Here is a 20,364-nt window from a genome sequence, read left to right as displayed (position 1 = left end):
GAAAATACCATGACTGCTGTTATTGGAATGACCCCAATTGATGTTTGCTTCAGCGTCTGGGTCTGACCACTCTGCTGATGCACCATGTCAAAAGGCTGGGGGACACTGAACGGGGAGGGGAGTTTGTCCTTCTTGTTTTCAGAAGCAGATAGGTCAAGCAAGGCTCAGAGGGATTCGGAAATAAATAAATAAGCAAAGAAGCATGGGAAAAAACACACACAAACACGAGAACATAACTAACATTTCTAATCTCCTCTCTCGCCCCTCTTCTGCTGCTGGGAAAATAAATAAACCAAATCTCTAAAATCCAAAGAGAAGCAAATGAACGCTGTGTCAAAGAGGCAGAGAAACACAGCCGGGACAAAATTCAGGTCATCTGTGTCCCCAGAGACCCTTTAAAACATAAACTTAAAACAGGAAACACACACACACACACAGTCAACACACTGTGCATATAAACATATTCACTTGGACCAGTTGCATAAAATAATAAACCCAGTTTCATTGTAAGAATACCTCCAGAAGGGACCTGCAAGTGGTGCCCAGCGCAGTCCAGGTGACAAGCTGTGTCAAAAAAATTATTTTGTCTTAGTGGGATCCAAATGTCCGCACAAAGAGGCTACATATAGGCACAGAAATGTAGAAATCTGCCCCTAGGCAGTTACAAATTGACATAGTTGGACCAATCTGTCCCCACAAAAACAGGAATAGTGATGTGAGTGTGTAAACACGAGCTGGCTGTAGTCAGTTTTACGTTCAGATTTCTCTCTCACATGCATCTGTCGTGACACTCAGGCCAAATCTTTTCCCATCAGAATTTCGTATTTCTAAAGGACAGGAAACAGGCTCAAACCATGGACTACTCTGATCCGACCCACTGCATTGATTCGGGTCATTCTGGTTCAAAAACATTTGAGTGTTGTTGCCAGATGGGGCGGTTCTCCTCCCAACTGGCCGGTTTCGAATTCTGCTTTCAGGGCGCATATAAAACAACGAAGAAGTGCACATGCACCCACTCCATGAGAATGAAGTGACAATCCTGTGTAAAGAATAGTAATTTTAGCATTCATACTGATGTGAGATATATGTATATTTTTTTCTAAGCCCTTGACTGGCTCCACCATTTGTCTCTATCTTAATCCATTGTCATCATACCCAAAGCTGATGTATCTAGCTGTTCAGTCATCTAAAACTGACAGCTGTTCATGCCGGTTTCTAATACTAATTTCATTTCATTTGTGACTAAGCCATGCAGTATTGTCACTTTACACAGCTCACAAATCCTAAAGTACCTGAGGTAGAAACTGTGCTGGGCTGACAGGTGGAGAACACTGGGCTCCACTGGGTTCACTTCTTGGCTTAGGAGGGTTAGGTGGAAGTGTGTAAAGGGAAGGAGACGCCATGCTTAAAGCTATTGTTTTATCTGAACTATCGTGAAGGAAGACTAATTTTGTCCATTTAATTCAATAACCATCATTATTCAACACCTTGGATCTGGACTCATAACACCTGGTGAGGGGATGCTACAGCCCAGGTTTGTATTTGAAGAATAAAGAGGTTTTCCATTGTATTTTGATGGACAGTGTAACATTAGGGGGGTGAATAGATCTTGAATTGACCTGAATACCTATATTTGCCAAACTGACCTCATAAACATTTAATGAAAGGTTGGGGGATATTTACCTCAAGGTCAATGTACCTGCCAAAGACGGCAGGGAAATGGACGCTTTGTTGGTGAACTGGGACTGTTTTTCGAGGAGGACTCATAAAGGTTTCCAAGGCTCATTAAATGAAGGCTGCGATAAGGCTGCAGCAGTGGACTTTTGTGCTTATAATCAATAGGGTTTTGTTGCAAGGCTCTGCTCCGTGCTCCGCAGAAGAATAGCCAGAAGTCTGTGTGTGTGAGATAACACAATAAAAAAAACCTTAATGGCCAACGACAATCCATGTCTGACATAAGGGGAGTTAAATTCTAGAATTAAATTCTACCTGCTGCACGCCAGGAGCCGCTACAAATCATTCTAGAAAGCAACATATTTCCCTCCGTTAACAGCAGAAGGTTATGATTCACAAGCCAATTTACAAATGCAGAAGAAATGTAATGAACCTTTTAAGAAATGTAACGAAGTGTTTTGTTGTCCTGAAACCACATATCCATTTGTGTCAAAATCTGTTCATTTTATAGTGAGACATACACTTTACTTTCACTGTGTCTCACTACTATTTATTTGGTCATGTTTTTAATATTTTTCTATGTAAAAATATTTGTATTTACTTAATTCTGATCTCATATCAGCACATAGTAAATTCATACATTCATGCATCACATTACTAAAATGAATAATCTATTATGGGTTTAATAGATTGTGAATGAACCTGATTTAGAACCTGTGGAGACGTAGGATCCAGCTTTTCATTGATCAGTCTCATTCCAGTCACCTTGTCCAGTTCCAGTCTACAATTAACATAAATACACTCCTATTTAATTGCCTGATTTTACAATTGAAATGATCTTACGGATTTCAAAATAGAAATTATGGAAAAAAGGAAGTTTAGGAAAATAATGCTCTGAAGCATGAGAACATTTGAAAACTCCCTGATCAGAGAAACGTCACTAAACGAATCTTAAATCAAATAAGATCTCCATCACTTATTCATTAGAGATCACATTTCATTTGCTGTGTCACTTATTGCTTTCCTGATCTGATCAGATGTAATTAGAAATTAAAATATGCATGTTTCTGATTCCTCCCCAGACTGCGATGCCTTGTGAAGCAGCTGGAGAGGGGAGAGGCATCCCTTGTGGACCTGAAGAAGAACCTCGAGTACGCTGCCTCCGTGCTTGAGTCCGTCTACATTGAGGAGACAAGGTATGGACTGAAGGAGTGAAAAACTCAAGTGCGGATCATTTGCATGGCACCTGGTTTACACAGAAAATGATCAAAATGATAGAATTGTCAGATTTCTTCTTGCAAATATATATTTTGGTTTATATATATTTTTATTTTTGCAACTCACATTCACAGTTTTAATTCGCTATTCTAGGACTATTTATTTGCTTATTTGTACAGTGAACTTTTGTATTATGCAGTTGACATAGTGTCTGTGCTATTTCTTTGGCTGCTCTCATCTTGTACTGTCCACTTCCTGCCGTGACAATGTTAATTCCGCACTAGTGGGACTAATAAAGGATTACCTATTATTTTATCTGATCTTATCAGAAATATGAAAAACGCTGAACATGATGGCCACTTCATTAGAAACACCCGTTCTGTTACCATATGCATTTTGTATTAGAAATCGTCTTAGCCAACTTCTGACCACATGAGGCTACAGGCTCAATTTTATGTTGCCTGTAAAAGTCCTGTGAAAGCCCCATCAGCATCTCTTCAACATGTCAGTATTGCTAATGTGCTGAGAATGGTCGAACGCATACATAACAAGTGATCAACACAGGTCCAGAGGCTGGTGAATATGTTATAATAATGAGAATATTAATGAACTTTATTTATATTGCACTTTACATTTTACCAAAAATCTTAAAGTGCATACAGGCAGTTTTCAGGCTTTTCTTAAAACTTGTCACATTCCTCAAATGTGGAGGTCGGGCGTTCCACAGCCGTGGGGCAGCGCAGTGGTCCTGGGAGGGTGCAGAAGGTGGGTGTTGGTGGAACAGAGAGTGCGTGAGCTTTTTGGCTCATATATTTACATTTACATTTAAGGCATTTATCAGACGCCCTTATCCAGAGCGACTTACAATCAGTAGTTACAGGGACAGTCCCCCCCTGGAGACACTTAGGGTTGAGTCTCTTGCTCAGGGACACAATGGTAGTAAGCGGGATTTGAACCTGGGTCTTCTGGTTCATAGGCAAGTGTGTTACCCACTAGGCTACTACCACCCTTATATTACACCCACCAAAATATTAATATAATATTTCAATTAATATAGTCCTCAACATGAATTTGGCCATATGGTCTCTTTTAACAAAGTTACACCGAAACAGTCAAATTATCTTTAACTATTTGCAAAACAATTTGACCATTATATATTGAGTCTGTACAACGGCCACAGTCAGGTAGTGAAAAATCAGCATATTCTGGAGCGATGGCTCTCTGTGGGTCATATTTACAGTGTGGCAGGTTGAAACCTGGGGTGACTTAGCAGGTGGATGGATTTCCTTCACTCAGCCAGGGAATCGCTCATGCTGCAGAGCAGGAAATGAGTCAATAGGGTCGATAGGGAAGAGTCCTTCACGCTGACAGGGTGAGGCCGTGCCGCCTGCACTGGCTACACATCACAGATACGGCTTTCCCATCCTCACATGAACTCAGAATATCTCCTGCCGCGCTTCATACAGAGACAAAACAAAAGACAAGATTCTGAAATAAAGTGAAAGTAAAGTGATTGTGAAACACCGCACAGCACACGATTATTCACAATTACAACACTGGTGGCCAGCTCGCTTAAAATGCTTTTTACAAAATGTTGCATTTGGCGCCATCTACTGGTAGTCCCTTTATTTGTATAGACCCTGAATGACAACTTGTTCACTGTACTTTTAAATGGAGAAAGAAAATAAACCTGTCCTATATTCAAGCCTAAACAGGAATAAATAAATACATTTGGATATAACATTGCAACATTAATTTAACATTGGGGCAGTGGTGACCTAGCGGTTAAGGAAGCGGCCCCATAATCAGAAGGTTGCCGGTTCGAATCCCGATCCGCCAAGGTGCCACTGAGATGCCACTGAGCAAAGCACCGTCCCCACACACTGCTCCCCAAGCGCCTGTCATGGCTGCCCACTGCTCACTCAGGGTGATGGGTTAAATGCAGAGGACAAATTTCACTGTGTGCACCGTGTGCTGTGCTGCTGTGTATCCCAAGTGAAAATCACTTCACTTTACTTTACTTTTAAGTGTTTCTGTAACGTAGTTGATATCATGTTTTTTCCTAGACGACTGGTGGACACCGAAGATGAACTCAGTGACATCCAGTCCGACTCTGTGCCATCAGAGGTGCGCGACTGGCTGGCCTCCACCTTCACGCGTCAGATGGGGCTGATGTTGCGGCGGACGGAGGAGAAGCCTCGCTTCAGGAGCATCGTGCACGCCGTGCAGGCTGGGATCTTTGTCGAGAGGTGAGATCGTTACAGGGCCAGTAAAACAATGGAAGCCGTGGCCGAAAGTGGACTGCCTTACGTTCGCAAACATTTCTCGGCCAGCACCTCAGTTCGTGTGCGTTTCTTGCAGCTTCCGGTCGTACGTCACCTGGACCATTGTGCACATTGTCCTCCTCATCAGTTCATCTGGACATGTAATGACTCCACTGTGAGGGCTTTCCCTGCCGAAGGAATTATTTTATACTCTTTGCATTTTTAAAACGTCCCCCCAGAAAGCCATTATGGATCCGTGAGCTGTGGGTAAATGAGTCAGCGCCTCGCTGCGTGCCATAGATCATCATCGGCCTGACGGGCACAGAGAAGTGGAGCCACTTTGCAGAAGACAAATTCTTGACTCCCCCTGGCAGGATGGGTTTTTATCAGACTTGGTTATTTCACAGCATTCAAATACGTTCCAGGCTACACTGCACAAATGAATTGCCGTAAAGAAATAAGAAATAGGCCGAAGTGCGGGAGAGCTTTCTGTTGGGTGAAGTTTATTTGAAGGTTGTGCTTTTTCACAGCCAGAGGTAAGGGTTTGATGGGGAGGTTTAAGGATCTTCTGTGGTGTTCCGCTCCAAACCCAGCTGAAGTCTCTCGCCTGCTGTGTTTATCTCGCCCTCGCAGGATGTACCGGCGCACCTCCAATATGGTGGGACTCAGCTATCCCCCCTCTGTCATAGCCGTGCTGAAGGTAACGGTATCAAAGGCCGTGTGCGCACACGTGAACAGAAACCCAGGCAAACCAGAATAAGCACACGCAACAGAGGACATTCATGGGCCATAGCATTATGACCACTATCAGGTGAAGAGTTAGGAATGGTACATTGGCAGTGAGTCCCTGAGCAACACACTCTGGATAAGGGCATCTGCCAAATTCCAGAAATTTGGAATGTTCAGTCTGCAGTGGTCAGGACCTGCCAGGGAGGTCCAAGGAGGCAAAAATGGTCCAAGAAGGGTTTGAGGAACAAAACAACGAGTTTGAGGTGTTGCCTCCAAATTATCCAGAGCTCACGCCAATGTGGGATGTGCTGGAACAATGAAATCTGATTCATGATGGCACCACCTAACACCTGATGCCAGAAACCAGAGCATACCTTCAGTGGTCTAGTGGAGTACTTGCTTCAAAGGTGGACACACTCATAATGTTATGGCTGATGGACATACTCACGGCTATAAAATAATACAGTCTATTCCTCTGCACAGAATGTGGACAAGTGGTCTTTTGACGTCTTTGCGCTGAATGAGTCCAGTGGGGACCACGCTCTGAAATTCATTTTCTACGAGCTCCTCACCAGATATGACCTCATCAGCCGTTTCAAGGTAATTGTGCTGGAATTTCTTGCTTGTTTAACGGAACATTGTACGGACCAAACATATCTTTATCCTGTAAAAGTGAATATGTCAAATTTAGGTAAAATATTTAAAGGCATCAGCGGCGAGTAGGGGTGTCGAAATTAATTGTATAATCGATGCACCGCGATGCAGACGTGGACGATTCTGCATCGATGCAGTGCAGAACATAATCGATTATATAAAAATGACATTGCACCATTGCATGGTGATTTTCTGGCGGTGGCATTAACATTCTCATTAAAAAGTAGTGCTGGTAGTGACTGTGGCTGCCTTATCTGAGTACAACGCTACTCCAGGTAGAAATTTCATGCTGCACGGCAGGGCACAATAGTTGAAACTTTGGTGAAGTGGGAATGGAGGAAAGCTGATCTTAGAGATTATTATCGTATCGTCTTAGCGGCAGTTTAAATAAATATATGCATATTTTTTTATTGTGAAGTAATAAGGGGACTACCGGAGCTTGGACCAGTCTGCTCGGTTCCTTTGCTTGGTGGAGAGTTGGTCAGAACCGCAATCAAATCAAATCGTAAGACTAGTGAAGGTTCACATCTCTAATGTCGACAGCCTTTGGCTGCAACTGCTGCAAGTGAATTTATGTTGATAAGACATCTGAATACAAGTCAAACATTGTTGCCTTTTATTTTAATGAATTCAAAGAGCCTTGCGTATTGATTAAATATATTACCGTGTTTAGTGTTAATGATCTCACTTTTATTTTTTACAATGAATACAATGTTTTACAATGTTTGGAGCGGCCTCTTGTGGCCACGTTTGGTATTATCTTGTGCAAAAATAATGTCACAGAAGACTGTTGCCCTTCTTGCAATTTCTCCGCTGTTAGATCCCTATTTCTGCACTGGTGTCGTTTGTGGAGGCGCTGGAGGTGGGGTACAGCAAGCACAAAAACCCCTACCATAACCTCATGCACGCGGCCGATGTCACCCAGACGGTGCACTACTTGCTGCTGAAGACGGGGATGGTGGTGAGTTTCAGATCCATGGCGATGTTCAGTCTGAAGCACCGTTTAAAGACGTCACACATGAGGAAACATAAATGAAATTATGTAGAAAAGATAAAGTGAAATTAGCAGATAAGCATCTGCTAATTTTTGATGCCTTTGCCATATTGCTATGAATTGTGCATCCAAAGGGGTTTTTGATAACTTCTGTAAAATGTGTCTTTTCAAGAGTTATCGCATAGTTTTCCTGGAAAACTTACTTTAAAAGCAAATGAATACTGGGAAAGGACTCTTTGAACTGTTAATCCAGGATTAATCATCAATCACTCCCCGGTATGGAAGCTTGAGGAGAAAGCCGTCGGAAATGACTTTTCATGTTCTGGTCCACAAACGCTTCCGCTCTCAGTTCAACAGAGAGAATATGGAGTAAAATATGGCACCAGGGGGCTGATGATTAATTTGTTTTCGCTTCTGTGCGCCTTTAAAAGAGCCGCCACTTACAAAACACCCCTTGACCAGCTGAGCTGCAGAACATATGCGCCCTTCTCCCCCCACCAAACACCCACCGCTCACTTCTTCACCCAACAATGTCCCCGTTTCGTTCTCTTTAATCGCATTAATAACGTGAATGTGGCAGTTTGGCAGCGCTGCTTTCCCCGCGGGCCGGAGACCCTGGGTAACCACGTTACTGGATGTGGCCCACGGTGTGTCCAGGACCAGAGACATCCGTCATACGATGTCTCCTTCCAACCCCCCTCCTTCCACCATCCCCCGGTCCACATGACATCAAGCAGTCAACAGGTCCCTCACAGAGACATGAACAGATTCGTTAACATCCCTGCTGATTACACCTCACACATCTGGTGGGAGAGAAACACACACTCAGGTGCACACACACACACTCACACACACACCCCTTCCACCCACCCACCCACCCACACACACACACACACACACACACATACACATTCGTTGTTTATCCAAGAATGTAAGGAAGGATCGCTCAGTAGCTGTAATGGGAAGCGGCGGTCATTAATCACGGTGGGAGCGCCTCCGGCCACCAATTTGCCACTGCGGTCGCGAGCACCTCGGTTTGTGACATCGCTTTATCAGGTCGTTAACTTTTCACATGGAATTGGTAGAGTTCAGGAATTTATTTATTTATTTTTTTGCAGTCCCAGGAGGGGCAGACTGCAGCAGGCGTCTATGACACCCAGCGGTCGGGGTGACTGGGTTCACAGTAGGACAACAACAACATTTATTTCTTATATCGCCCAAAATCACACACAGTATGTTTCAATAAGCTTTGGGGCTTTACAGTTGACACCCCCCCACACTTGACATTTCTGCATACACTAAAAAAGGAAGAATCAGAAAACTTTATTAATCCCAAAGGACATTGCTCAGAAACCTTGGGAAGGAGTGAGGCCCTTACAGGGTAGAGTGAGCATGCAATAGGTGTCAGTGCAGGGTTGGCGATGATTTGTCCAAGAAAAAAAAAACAGTCCAACAGGTGTAGTGGTGGGAAAGTCCATAGTGTAGTATACAGCATCTGTCCATGTTTGGAGGTGCTGGACAGTGCAGAGTAGGTTTTAGTCCAGTGTCATGGTCTACACTGCATGTCTATTATAATGCTACTGGTCCATTTGAAGATCCCTGAGCTTTCGCCGCTCTGGTGTTGGTGGCTGTGGTGACCCTCTGGTACATTTCATGCTGGGTTGTCTTGTCAACAGTTCATTAGCAGGGACCATGATCTAGAGAAATGGATTAAACTCGGGTTGTTGGGTTATGGTGGTTGAGTGGTTATGGTAGATGCCTCTGTACATGTCGAGTGCGACATCGGCCCCGGTGTTTCAATATCGAGGCTGCATCCAAATTCTGAACATTAGCAGGAAGGCTGTTCCAGAGCAGGGAAGCTCTGTAGCAGAAGCTAGTCCACCTGCTGAGAATTTGTTAATTCTCGGTACCAGTAAGAGGCCGGATTCTTGTGAAGGGGGAGAAGGCAATATTTCCAACGCTATAACTAGAGTGGTGGCATGAAAATGTTCTCTACACTTCTCCTCATCTATTACAGCACTGGCTGACCGAGCTGGAGATCTTTGCCATGCTCTTCGCCGCAGCGATCCACGACTATGAACACACTGGGACCACAAATAACTTTCACATCCAGACAAGGTACTGGCATCAGCCGGGTCATTTGTCACTGTTTTCATTTTGAGGTTAGAGGCCTCTGGACATGACAGCTGAGAAAAAGGAGAACAAATGAAAGTTTTGTGTTGCACTAGAAAAAAAATACATTAACATAATAACTAAAGTAATATTGTGACTCTTATGGGTCTGGATATGTGAGTGGCTGCAGGGTAAAAGGGTGCTCTGTCTAGAAAGAAGAGAAGCACCAATGATCTCACCAGCCTGGATTCAGGAGTTCTGAGAAAGGAAAACAGACACTTAAAGATGCTCTAAATGAGACGTAAAGCTTTGAGCGTTCACAAATGTAAATGTACCAAGATTACAGTACCAGTAAAAAGTTTGGACACACCTACACTTGTGCGGTTATGGAAACTAAGATGGAGCCATTTTGAAGAATCCATTACCAGAAACATATTTAGTGTTTATTGTATGTTTGATGAATCTGTTTTTTTAGAGTCACCTCTTTTTACCTTCATGATGCTTTATTCACTATTGTCGTCATCAAACGGCACTTCACGAGATGCAAATTAACGTGAATGAATGTGTGTGTGTGTGTGTAAGAAAGTGTTCACGGCAAAAGCTGCCTGATTCAGAGAGACTCAAATGGTCAACCTTTTGTATTATTATTTTTTTTTTATTAAATTGTTACTTTATTGTCTGCCATCTTCAGTTTTCTTTTTATGATGTTAAAACTGCAAGACCCATAAATGAGTAGGGTGTAAATCCTGAAGACGTTCTCCATATAATGTTGGCAAACGTTCCCCAAGCGCTACTTTGAAAATAGGGCCCATTGTCTTTACAGAACGGTGGCGGTGTCACATTAAATGTGTGCGCTGTGTTGGTCTTCAGGTCCGACACGGCTATTCTTTACAACGATCGGTCAGTGCTGGAGAGCCATCATGTCAGCGCCGCATATCGCCTGCTGCAGGACGACGATGAGATGAACATCCTCTATAACCTGTCCAAGGACGACTGGAGGTAAAATGACAAAGTTCCAGACTAACAGAATTATGTGCCATAATCATGTTTCAACAGATATGCTAGGCATGCCAAATAATTCATGTGGGCAAGAAATATGAAGGCAAAGCAGCAGCACATTATCAGCACATTGTTTTTTACAATCATGTCAAGATTTTTGTATACCAAGATTGTCGCGATGGCTGGACATGGCGAGGCAGGAGGACACATACACATGACATCACGTGACAGGGGTTTAATACATAGTACCCAGGACAGGGGAACATCACCAGACAATGACCCGACGGCGAACAGACACAAACAGGACAGTTTTATACAATGATACACAGGTGATAACAATCAGGGAACATTACACAAGACCAAACTCCGGACCTGGAGTAACCCCTGCCGGACCGGATCATGACAAAGATAAATCTTTATTAGTCACCTAAATGTGACATTTGCTTTGTCACAATAGAAAGTAGAAGAGCACCAAAAAGTAAACAGAACAAAGAAAACGATACCAACACCATATAAGTAATCTGAACATATAAATATGGATGAGTATATTAATAAATATGTGTGTGTGTTTGTGTAAACTTAACAAATTGTGAGTTTTTTCCACTTTGTAATAGATCACACTACACACAGCATAGATGTATCAAAAGTCCACAGTGAAAACGACACATTCATTTTTCACTTTTTTAACTGCAAATAAGTAAACCCTTACCCGTCCAGATTACCAACATTTTTCTTCTATGTAGTCATTGTTATAATACAGTACTTACAGTACTCCATAAAGTACATCTCATGTCTGTGTTGTTCATTTTCAAAATGACCCATGCTGATTGTGCTGCAGAGAGCTGAGGGCACTTGTGGTGGAGATGGTGTTGGCCACAGACATGTCCTGCCACTTCCAGCAGGTGAAAACCATGAAGAACTACCTGCAGCAGCCAGAAAGGTGAGTGTCAACTGCAAATTCCTATTCACACCATGGTTCATTTGATAGGATTGATTTTATAACCATGGTTGCATTTTTTTTTTGTTGCCAATTGCCCACCACATTGACACATGAATAAATGAATGAGTGAAAATGAATGGATATAAAAAAAACATATATTAACTTTTGAAATGGTTAAAGCATATTTGAATCATTAGGTTGTGCGCTTGCAATTATTGTTACATCTTTTAGCCTCTCCTTCAGGCCTTTACTAGTTTTAAAGAAATTAAATAAGGGAATCAGATTATCATTGATCTGTTTTGAATTTCCTGCAGAGACCCACATTATGTCACTGAAGGAAGTGGACAGGGGAATTGGGTTAACAATTAAAGAAAAGTAATTAATCTTTTCATAAATGTGAAATCATTAATGCCCCTGGCCAAAACAAGCATGCATGAGGATGAATGAATGGGATCAACCCTTTTTTTCTGTGCATCTTTCTCCTCATCTTTCAGTGCTTAGACCTTGCGTTCCTTTAAAGCAACTTGCTTGCAGCCACAAGGAATATATTAAATATGTAGTGATGAAATTTGTCCTATAGCTCTAGCTGCCTGTGGCCTGCTTTAGGCGTGACTTTCCAGTGACATCCGGCATCCATCAGACAGGAGTCATAATGCCGCTGTGGCTCATTCATTCAACGGTTGACTGTAAAACAACCATAAAATATTACAAATCCTAATGTTCACATATACACAAGAACAGACACACACACACACACACACACACACACACACACACACACACACACACACACACACACACTCCTGAGATGGAAAGGCTAAAGAACAAACAAACCAAGTCAGCAAAAAAAAAAAAGTAATTGGCCTGCAGAGCATGCTGTGAAATGGGCAGGAAAAAAGTGCCAGCTAATAGAATTGTGTGTGTGACAGATGGAGTTGCATTTTGCTCTGCTGCTCTTGTGGGTGTTTTACTTACCCACAGCATCGACAAGTCCAAGGCTCTCTCACTCCTGCTGCACACGGCCGACATCAGCCACCCGGCCAAGAACTGGGACCTGCATCACCGCTGGACCTCCTCTTTACTGGAGGAGTTCTTCAGACAGGTGTGTGTATGTGTGTGTTTGTGAACACAACTAAACAGACTACTGCAAGCTGAGAAAAGCGTTTACATGGAACAAATAACCTGGGAATTATGACACCAATCACATCATAGATAGACAGAAATACATACTAATACACTGAAATTGAAATACATAAAAAAAAAATTGTTGATTGTGCCAAATAAATCGTTTTGTCAAATGGGGATGTTGTTTTTAGAAAATAACCCACATATCTCTTCAAGCATGTTATCAGCTAAAAAACTATCACCCTCCTTCGGCCGCTCCCGTTAGGGGTCGTCTCAGCGGACCAGCCATTGTGGCTGTTCCCATAATCGATTTTTAAACCGGATGCCCTTCCTGACGCAATATTCTCCATTTGCCCGGGCTGTCACGTTCGCCCCAGTCACTGGGATATTAACCAACTAGAATATGCATAAATAAATGTCCCTCAAAAAGAAAGTGTCTTGAAACTGCCCTGTATGTGTGAAATGTCTTCGTAGGGATCAAATGTCCTCAAAAGGAGAATAAAACATACCCGTAGGTCCTCACAAAGCAGTATGTTTGTGTGTGTGTGTGTGTGTGTGTGTGTGTGTCCATTGTTGTCATTCATCTGGTACCTTTGCTCCAGGCTGAGCCCCCTCTCATGCAATCACACCCAAATATTGAACTATAGTTTAAACACCAGCCCATCCACATCTCAGCAGGATCTTAATTTATCGAGCAGATGATTAGATTAACGTTATCCCGGCTTTTCGGCCTGACAAGGTAATGTGTGGAATTAATGTGTGTTAGTAAATGTGTTAATAATGTCCTTGTGATTTAAAAGAGGATTTCCCAAATGCCAAATAGTCTATTGGTTTATATGATTATCAGCTAAGATTTAGAGCTGATACTTACTGCCTGCATCTGAGAGCCGTCTCAGACCTTTTTGGCAAAGCCTCTTAGATCTCTATCATTCCCTAACTCACATCGGGAGAATCTAAAAACCAGGATCAGGCTTTCCTTTATTTATTTATTTATTTTATTCCTCCAGCATTAGCTTTCTAAATGGCTTTTTTCTTTCTATCAGGGGTCTCGATTGCTTCTTTTCAGCCAGGGTCATCATAAGCGTGGGGGTTGTGTTTCAGGTGTCACACCTCATGACAGCTTAAAGCAAAAACATAAAACGACAGCATTTCAAGGTGAAGCACGTTGGCAGGTGAAGCGCGTTGGCAGGTAGCGGCGGTGAATATTGTCCAATTGAACGGGCAATCTCATTTTCAGAAGCCCGCAGCCTCTCACGGGCTTCACTGTAGAGAATGAACTGAATGGGATGCCCTATTGACTGGCTTTCCTCTGCAGGGTGATAAGGAAGCGGAGCTCGGTCTGCCGTTCTCTCCCCTCTGCGACCGGAAGTCAACCATGGTGGCCCAGTCCCAGATAGGTGAGTGAGTGGATTAGATAACACTCCTTAATATATGAAAGCACACAAAACTATGGGGATGGTTTAGTTCATAAATAAAGTTCACAAATAAATATCACACCACGCACGATATATGACCACAACAATGCGCAAAAGTAGCCATTTAAATCGTACGCTCAAACATCAATTGATGTGATTGGCTACTTGGCATTTGTGAAATGAGCGCTGTTTCAAAAATCCACAAATAAATGTAAGGGTATTCACAAATATATACGGTGATTTGTAAATCAGTTTGAGACTAAATGTAACCGCACTGATATTTGTAAATAACATAAATGTTATTTATGCATTTGTCATAAAATATTTTTGTGAATGTTGTTACATTTATTCGTAAGTCATGAAATAAATTTGTGAATGGTATGATATTTATTTGTGAATTTTGAAACTAAACTATCTCCATACATACTCCATCTTGGTCTCTATTAACCCCACAGAGTGGGTGCATCGAAACTTATGACTTGTAGTGTGTGTAAACCTAAAGTATCATATATTCAGTGTTGTCCCAAGCAAAAAAATTTAATAAATAAAATGAGCTCACATTTGGGAGATACTGTACAAAATTATGAGTGGTTCAGAATGTTCTATACTAAGTGGACCCAAGCATAAAAAATGCTTGTGAAGCTTAAAAAAAAGGGCCAATGTGTCAGCAACATATCACCACACCACACAATGCAGGGCAGTGGTGGCCTGGCAGTTAAAGAAGCGCCCCCGTAATCAGAAGGTTGCTGGTTCGAAACCCGATCCGCCAAGGTGCCACTGAGCAAAGCACCGTCCCCACACACCAAGGGTTATGGTTAAAAGCAGAGGACACATTTCGCTGTGCGCACCGTGTGCTGCACTGCAGTGTTTCACAAGGACAATCACTTCACTTTCAGACAGATAAACCAGCCATTAACTCAGGTCTTGCTGACATTGGGTAGGTTGTCTGGATATTACTGCTGGTATGAGGCCTGGAACTTTTACATTGCAAGTTGTTCCTGCTTCCAGTGCATCATCTTCAAGAACTGAGTGTTCACTTGCTGTCTCATTTATCCACAAGATAATCAATGTTTTTTTCTCTTCACCTGTTAGGGGCTTACTGTTGCGGCAAATTGGCGCAACTGTTATGCGCTGACCACGCATGATTTTTTTTTCACGTGACCTCTAGGGTTTATCGACTTCATCGTTGTGCCTACGTTCACCGTCCTGACGGACATGACAGAGAGGATCGTCACGCCGCTGATTGACGAGGCCACCCACTCTGGCTTTGCTGGCTTCCGCCGCTCCAGGTCAGGGGGCGTTTTCACGTTCTTCTTCACCGCATCACGACTGAGCGTGAGCCCAGACCTTTTTTATGTGCTCTGTGAAGCCCGCACTCTCTTGACATCAAGCGATCACGGCAGCCTGAGCAGTAGCAGAGTGGAGAGAGAATCGCACCCGAGACACCGAGCCCAACTCCTGTGCCCAGCGGCAAGCGGGCCCAGCGTGCCAATCATCCCTCCCGTTGTCGTGCGGCGGCCGGGCGGGTGGGAGCCGAGCGAACTCGAAGATCCGTTATCAGCGCAGGTGTCTGTCTTCGCGCGGCTCGAAATCACTTTTCATGGAAACCCGTGCTTCTCAGCGGGTACAGGCAGAGGAGTGGGTGGTGATTATTAACCCCGAGTGGTGCATGCTAAATACGTAACCCACAGAGGCGAGAAGCGAAAAGTGAGGCTTATTAGGAAAGAAAAAAGTTTAACTTCAATCAGTTCATTTTAACAGCGGTTAATGAACACAAGCGTGTCCTCTGTTAGATCCTCCTAAAATTAGATCGCTTTATCCAGTAATTAGTAAAACGATTAAAGGAGCCACACATATGCTTCGTTGTAAGATAACAGACGGGGCGCAGCAAAGTTTAAGCCACACTAAGTGAATTTTTGGTTTTGACTGTGGCTGAACGTGAAGATGTCTGTTGAAGATTTTTCTTATATAATGATTCCAAATGAAAACAACATGTTAAAACTTCTGATTTCAACCCCAACTTTTTGTTTGCGTAATTATGTCAGTCACCCAGAATTATGAACGTTTTTATATACGTTTTTATATACGTTTTATATAGGTTAAACTGGGCATGATGAACTGGGCTCTCACGCTCGCTACTTCATCATTCTGGAAGATTGTCTGTCAGTATGCCACATGCACAAACGTCATTAAAGATCATGCTTAGTCATTTTTTATGACTTTGGGTGTACACTACAACAGGGTGGTAGTAGCCTAGTGGGTAACACAAGTGTGTTACACTGCAACACCACCCTGTTGTAGTGTACATGTCATGTACACATGAACCAGAAGACCCAGGTTCAAATCCCGCTTACTACCATCGTGTCCCTGAGCTAGACACTTGACCCTAAATTGCTCTGAGGGGGGACTGTCCCTGTAAGTACTGATTGTAAGTCACTCTGGATACGGGCGCCTGATAAATGCTGCAAATGTAAATGTAAATGTGAACACGCCCCACACTTCAGTGGTAGTACCGAAGTGGGTAACACATTCACCAATGAACCCCATAAGTCTAGGACAGGTTTGAACCCCACTTGTGTCCCTGAGCAAGACATTTAACCCTGAGTGTTTCCAGGGGGACTGTCCCTGTAACGTACCACCACCTATGTGCCAAGACAGTGTCTAGAAGCATGTGTTCGTTGACCAGTCAAGCAGTGCTGGAGGATCTGATGGAGCGTGGTGCAGTGTGGGTTGAGCTCGGAAGTAGTGGGGTGCTGGTCCAGTTTTGGCTTTGTAGACCGGCATCAGTACTTTGAATCTGATGTGGTCAGAAACTGGAAGCCTGTGGAAGGAGAGAAGCGATGGGGTGGTGTGGGAGAACTTGGCCGAAAACCAGTCTTGCAGCTCCATTGTAGTTCAGGTGGAGAGGATGAATGCAGGTCAGAGTTAGATCTGCCGGGAGGTCTAGCCTCGAGATGACCAGGAACTGGACAAGCACCTTATTGCCCCCTGAAGTAAGACATCTTTCAAACGATGACGGTGAGGAATCAGCACGAATAAGATGATTGCCATGGCGAGGGAAACTGAAGCCGAGTTGCAAACTGCAGACTGGAAAATGTGGTTTCTGGTGAAGCGGGGAATCATAACACTCCCGTGTCCTTGTCCTCAGTCTGAACAGTATTAGCACTGCTGAGGGCAAGCGCAGCAGCGTGAACAGCTCCGAGTCGGACGGCAGCTCCTCGCACAACTGCTCCCTGCTGGCCGTCGATCTCAAGAACTTCAAGGCTATCTGGAACGAAGAGGTGTGCCAGAACAGGGAGCGGTGGAAAGCTCAGGCAGCCAAAGGTGAGCACAGAGGGGCTTCTCATTTATGACAATTATCGCCAATAAAAGAAAATAATGAGCAATGGGGTTAAAATAGAAATGTTTCATTTAGAGTCGTGCTAAATTAGAAATTCTAGGCCAAAATCAATGGCGTGGTAAATGATGGCGTGGTAGAATGGAGATCCATTTGATCAAATGGGAAATGCTAATTTGCATAATAGAATCAAAAAGACTTTAATAAGAGCAAAAGCAAATTTTCTCTTCTCTGCACTGCACGCTCGCAGAAACAGAAGAAAAGGCCTGGCGTGAAGCTGAGGAGCAGGCCCAAAAAGATGTGGAAACCCATGAGGGAAAAACAGAACTGGAGCACCCAGGACCAAGGCATGCGGCGGAGCCCGGTGACGGGGACAAAGAGCCCAAACCTGGGCCCAGCGAAAGCCCCACGGATGAGAATCCTCACATCCCACCAGAGAAGGACAATGCAAAATTACAGAATGGTAAACGTCACTTCTGTTCATTTTTGCGTTTTGCGGTCATCCTTGGGACAGTGGTGGCCCCGTAATCAGAAAGGTGCCGGTTTGAATCCTGAACCGCCAAGATGCCACTGAGCAAAGCACCGTCCCCACACACTGCTCCCTGAGCGCCTGTCACGGGTGCCTACTGGTCACTAAGGGTGATGGTTAAATGCAGAGGACACATTTCGTTGTGTCACCGTGTGCAAAATGACAATCACTCCACCTTCTGATACAGCCAATCAAACCTGCTGTAACTTGTTTATTTACATTATGTCAATGCTAAAATATTAGGTGTGAGAGATTACTTCGATTTTTTAAAGCTTAGCTAGTGTCAGGGACGGATTATGGGTCGTGTGGCCCCCTGGACAAAACGTTCGCGAGGCCCCCCCTCAAAAAAAAAAAAGAAAAAATGCCACTTGTGGGTCCAAACTAGTGCGGAAAAAGTGAAAAGAAGGTGGCTTTGATGATGATGCAGTGGCTTAAGTTGATACAGTAAGTTGGATCTCAAATGTGCTTGCTTCACAAGCCTAGCGGTTTAGGAAGCGGCCCTGTAATCAGAAGGTTGCTGGTTCGAATCCCGAGCCGGCAAGGTGCCACTGAGGTGCCACTGAGCAAAGCACCGTCCCCACACGCTGCTCCCCGGGCACTTGTCATGGCTGCCCACTGCTCACTCAGGGTGATGGGTTAAATGCAGAGGACAAATTTCACTGTGTGCACTGTGTGCTGTGCTGCTGTGTATCACATGTGACAATCACTTCACTTCAGAAAAAAAAAAAAAAATTATACTCAGTACAGCCTAATGCCATTACCTCAGGTTAATGTTAGTACCAGGTTACCCATCTCTGTTTATAGAGACAGGTAACAACGTAGCACAACCAGATCGTACCATAACAAACATTATTTGAATGTTATACAATTCATGCTCCAAAAATCAAAGCACTTTTGCTAATCATCCCATTTCTATTCAGCAGCCTGGTTATTACCATGGGGAAAGATAGGTCTCTCCCCATGATTTGCGCATTGCAAGTTCTCCAATGTGAAAAAAACTGTTTGCGTTGCAAATTGTTTTGGGCTAGGGGCCCCACGGGCCCCCTGCACCCCAAGGGCCCCTGGGCAGCGGCCCCGCTGGCCCGGTCCGTAATCCGTCCCTGTGAAAAGCTGCAGGGTTTGGACACAAGTTATTTCCAAAAACTGCTGGGAAAGGATCAACTGAACATAAACTTTGGCATCCTGTAAATCAGACTTACAGAGTGCATTGTTGCACTAGGGCTTCAACAACCAGCCACAAATATTACCGATTTGCTGCGCCTTTCTGTACTAAAACATTTTTTGAAACGAGCAGAGCATCGAACAGGCTGAGTGGCTGAGTTCTCCCATGAACCCTTGATTGTCCTCATCATCTCGGTCATCTACATGTCCGTCTATAAAGCATTGCCTTTGGAAATGTGTATGAAGCAAGATGGTGTGGAGGTTTTTTTTGTTTTTTTTTACCTGCACCGTATTTCCTGTTGTGAATTACAGGCGAGGTTCTTGAAGAGGTCGACTCCCCGGGCAGAAGTGACCGCACACAAAGCGCTTGATGGTAAGCAGCCGTTTAATTGGCTTCCTGCCCTTATCGCTGCCTCTCTTTCATCGGTTCGGCTGTCCTTTTCTGCCTTCTGGAATATAATTGGGCCGCCAGGCGACCCATGCTAAAATGCTTCTCTTCTCGTTGCCGTGGCAGCCAGTGGTGCCAGATGCCAGAATGTGCCAAACTGCTCAACATTCAGCTATAGTCATTGCATATCCATTCTTTTTACTGATACAATAACTTAGCTGTGCCATATCTAGAAATTGAGAAGGGTTTATTGACACTCAAATAAAAAGAGACGCCATCAATCTGCCCAATTTGGCAACCGTGGCAGTGGTCCGTAGTTTGTCAAGAGTGACCGGGACAAGATTTTTTTTTTTGGTAATGTATTTTTTACGCACACACCAAGTGTCCTTTAATCCCATTTTACCACCACTAGGCTACTACCACCCACTGGGGTGGGGTAACACACTCACCCATGAACCAGAAGACCCAGGTTCAAATCCCACCTACTACCATTGTGTCCCTGAGTGTCTCCAGGGGGCGACTGTCCCTGTAACTACTGATTGTAAGTCGCTCTGGATAAAGGGTCTGATAAATGCTGTAAATGCTGAGAATTTGGGCATCTCAGTAGCCAATATCTTGAAAACAATCTAGATGAATACATTTCACTTTTTCATTTATCCAGAGCAACTTACAATCAGGGACAGGGACAGTCCCTCTGGAGACACCCAGGGCCAAGTGTCTTGCTCAGGGACACAATGGTAGTAAGTGGGGTTTGATCCTGGGACTTTGTGGTCATCTGGTTCATAGGCGAGTGTCTTACCCACTAAGCTGCTACCACAGTGTGTG

At 43.8% G+C, this 20,364-nt stretch overlaps 1 protein-coding gene across 3 annotated transcripts in view; it reads left to right on the top strand.

Annotated features, from left to right (window-relative positions):
* pde1cb (phosphodiesterase 1C, calmodulin-dependent b) overlaps positions 1–20,364 on the top strand; it is a 67,921-nt gene that overhangs the window by 44,988 nt on the left and 2,569 nt on the right. For all 3 annotated transcript variants that reach the window (XM_028976008.1, XM_028976009.1, XM_028976010.1), the window contains 14 exons: positions 2,757–2,870; positions 4,959–5,141; positions 5,790–5,856; positions 6,369–6,485; positions 7,360–7,500; positions 9,551–9,651; positions 10,516–10,644; positions 11,483–11,584; positions 12,566–12,686; positions 14,025–14,106; positions 15,293–15,413; positions 17,273–17,448; positions 17,712–17,924; positions 19,464–19,524. In XM_028976008.1, the coding sequence (XP_028831841.1) occupies positions 2,757–2,870; positions 4,959–5,141; positions 5,790–5,856; positions 6,369–6,485; positions 7,360–7,500; positions 9,551–9,651; positions 10,516–10,644; positions 11,483–11,584; positions 12,566–12,686; positions 14,025–14,106; positions 15,293–15,413; positions 17,273–17,448; positions 17,712–17,924; positions 19,464–19,522 (1,726 nt within the window). In that variant the 3' untranslated portion in view covers positions 19,523–19,524. The remainder of the gene's footprint in view (positions 1–2,756; positions 2,871–4,958; positions 5,142–5,789; positions 5,857–6,368; positions 6,486–7,359; positions 7,501–9,550; positions 9,652–10,515; positions 10,645–11,482; positions 11,585–12,565; positions 12,687–14,024; positions 14,107–15,292; positions 15,414–17,272; positions 17,449–17,711; positions 17,925–19,463; positions 19,525–20,364) is intronic.

The sequence above is a fragment of the Denticeps clupeoides genome, chromosome 4 (assembly GCF_900700375.1).
Source record: "Denticeps clupeoides chromosome 4, fDenClu1.1, whole genome shotgun sequence".
Lineage (NCBI taxonomy): Eukaryota > Metazoa > Chordata > Actinopteri > Clupeiformes > Denticipitidae > Denticeps > Denticeps clupeoides.
This window is presented reverse-complemented; position numbering and strand designations above follow the sequence as displayed.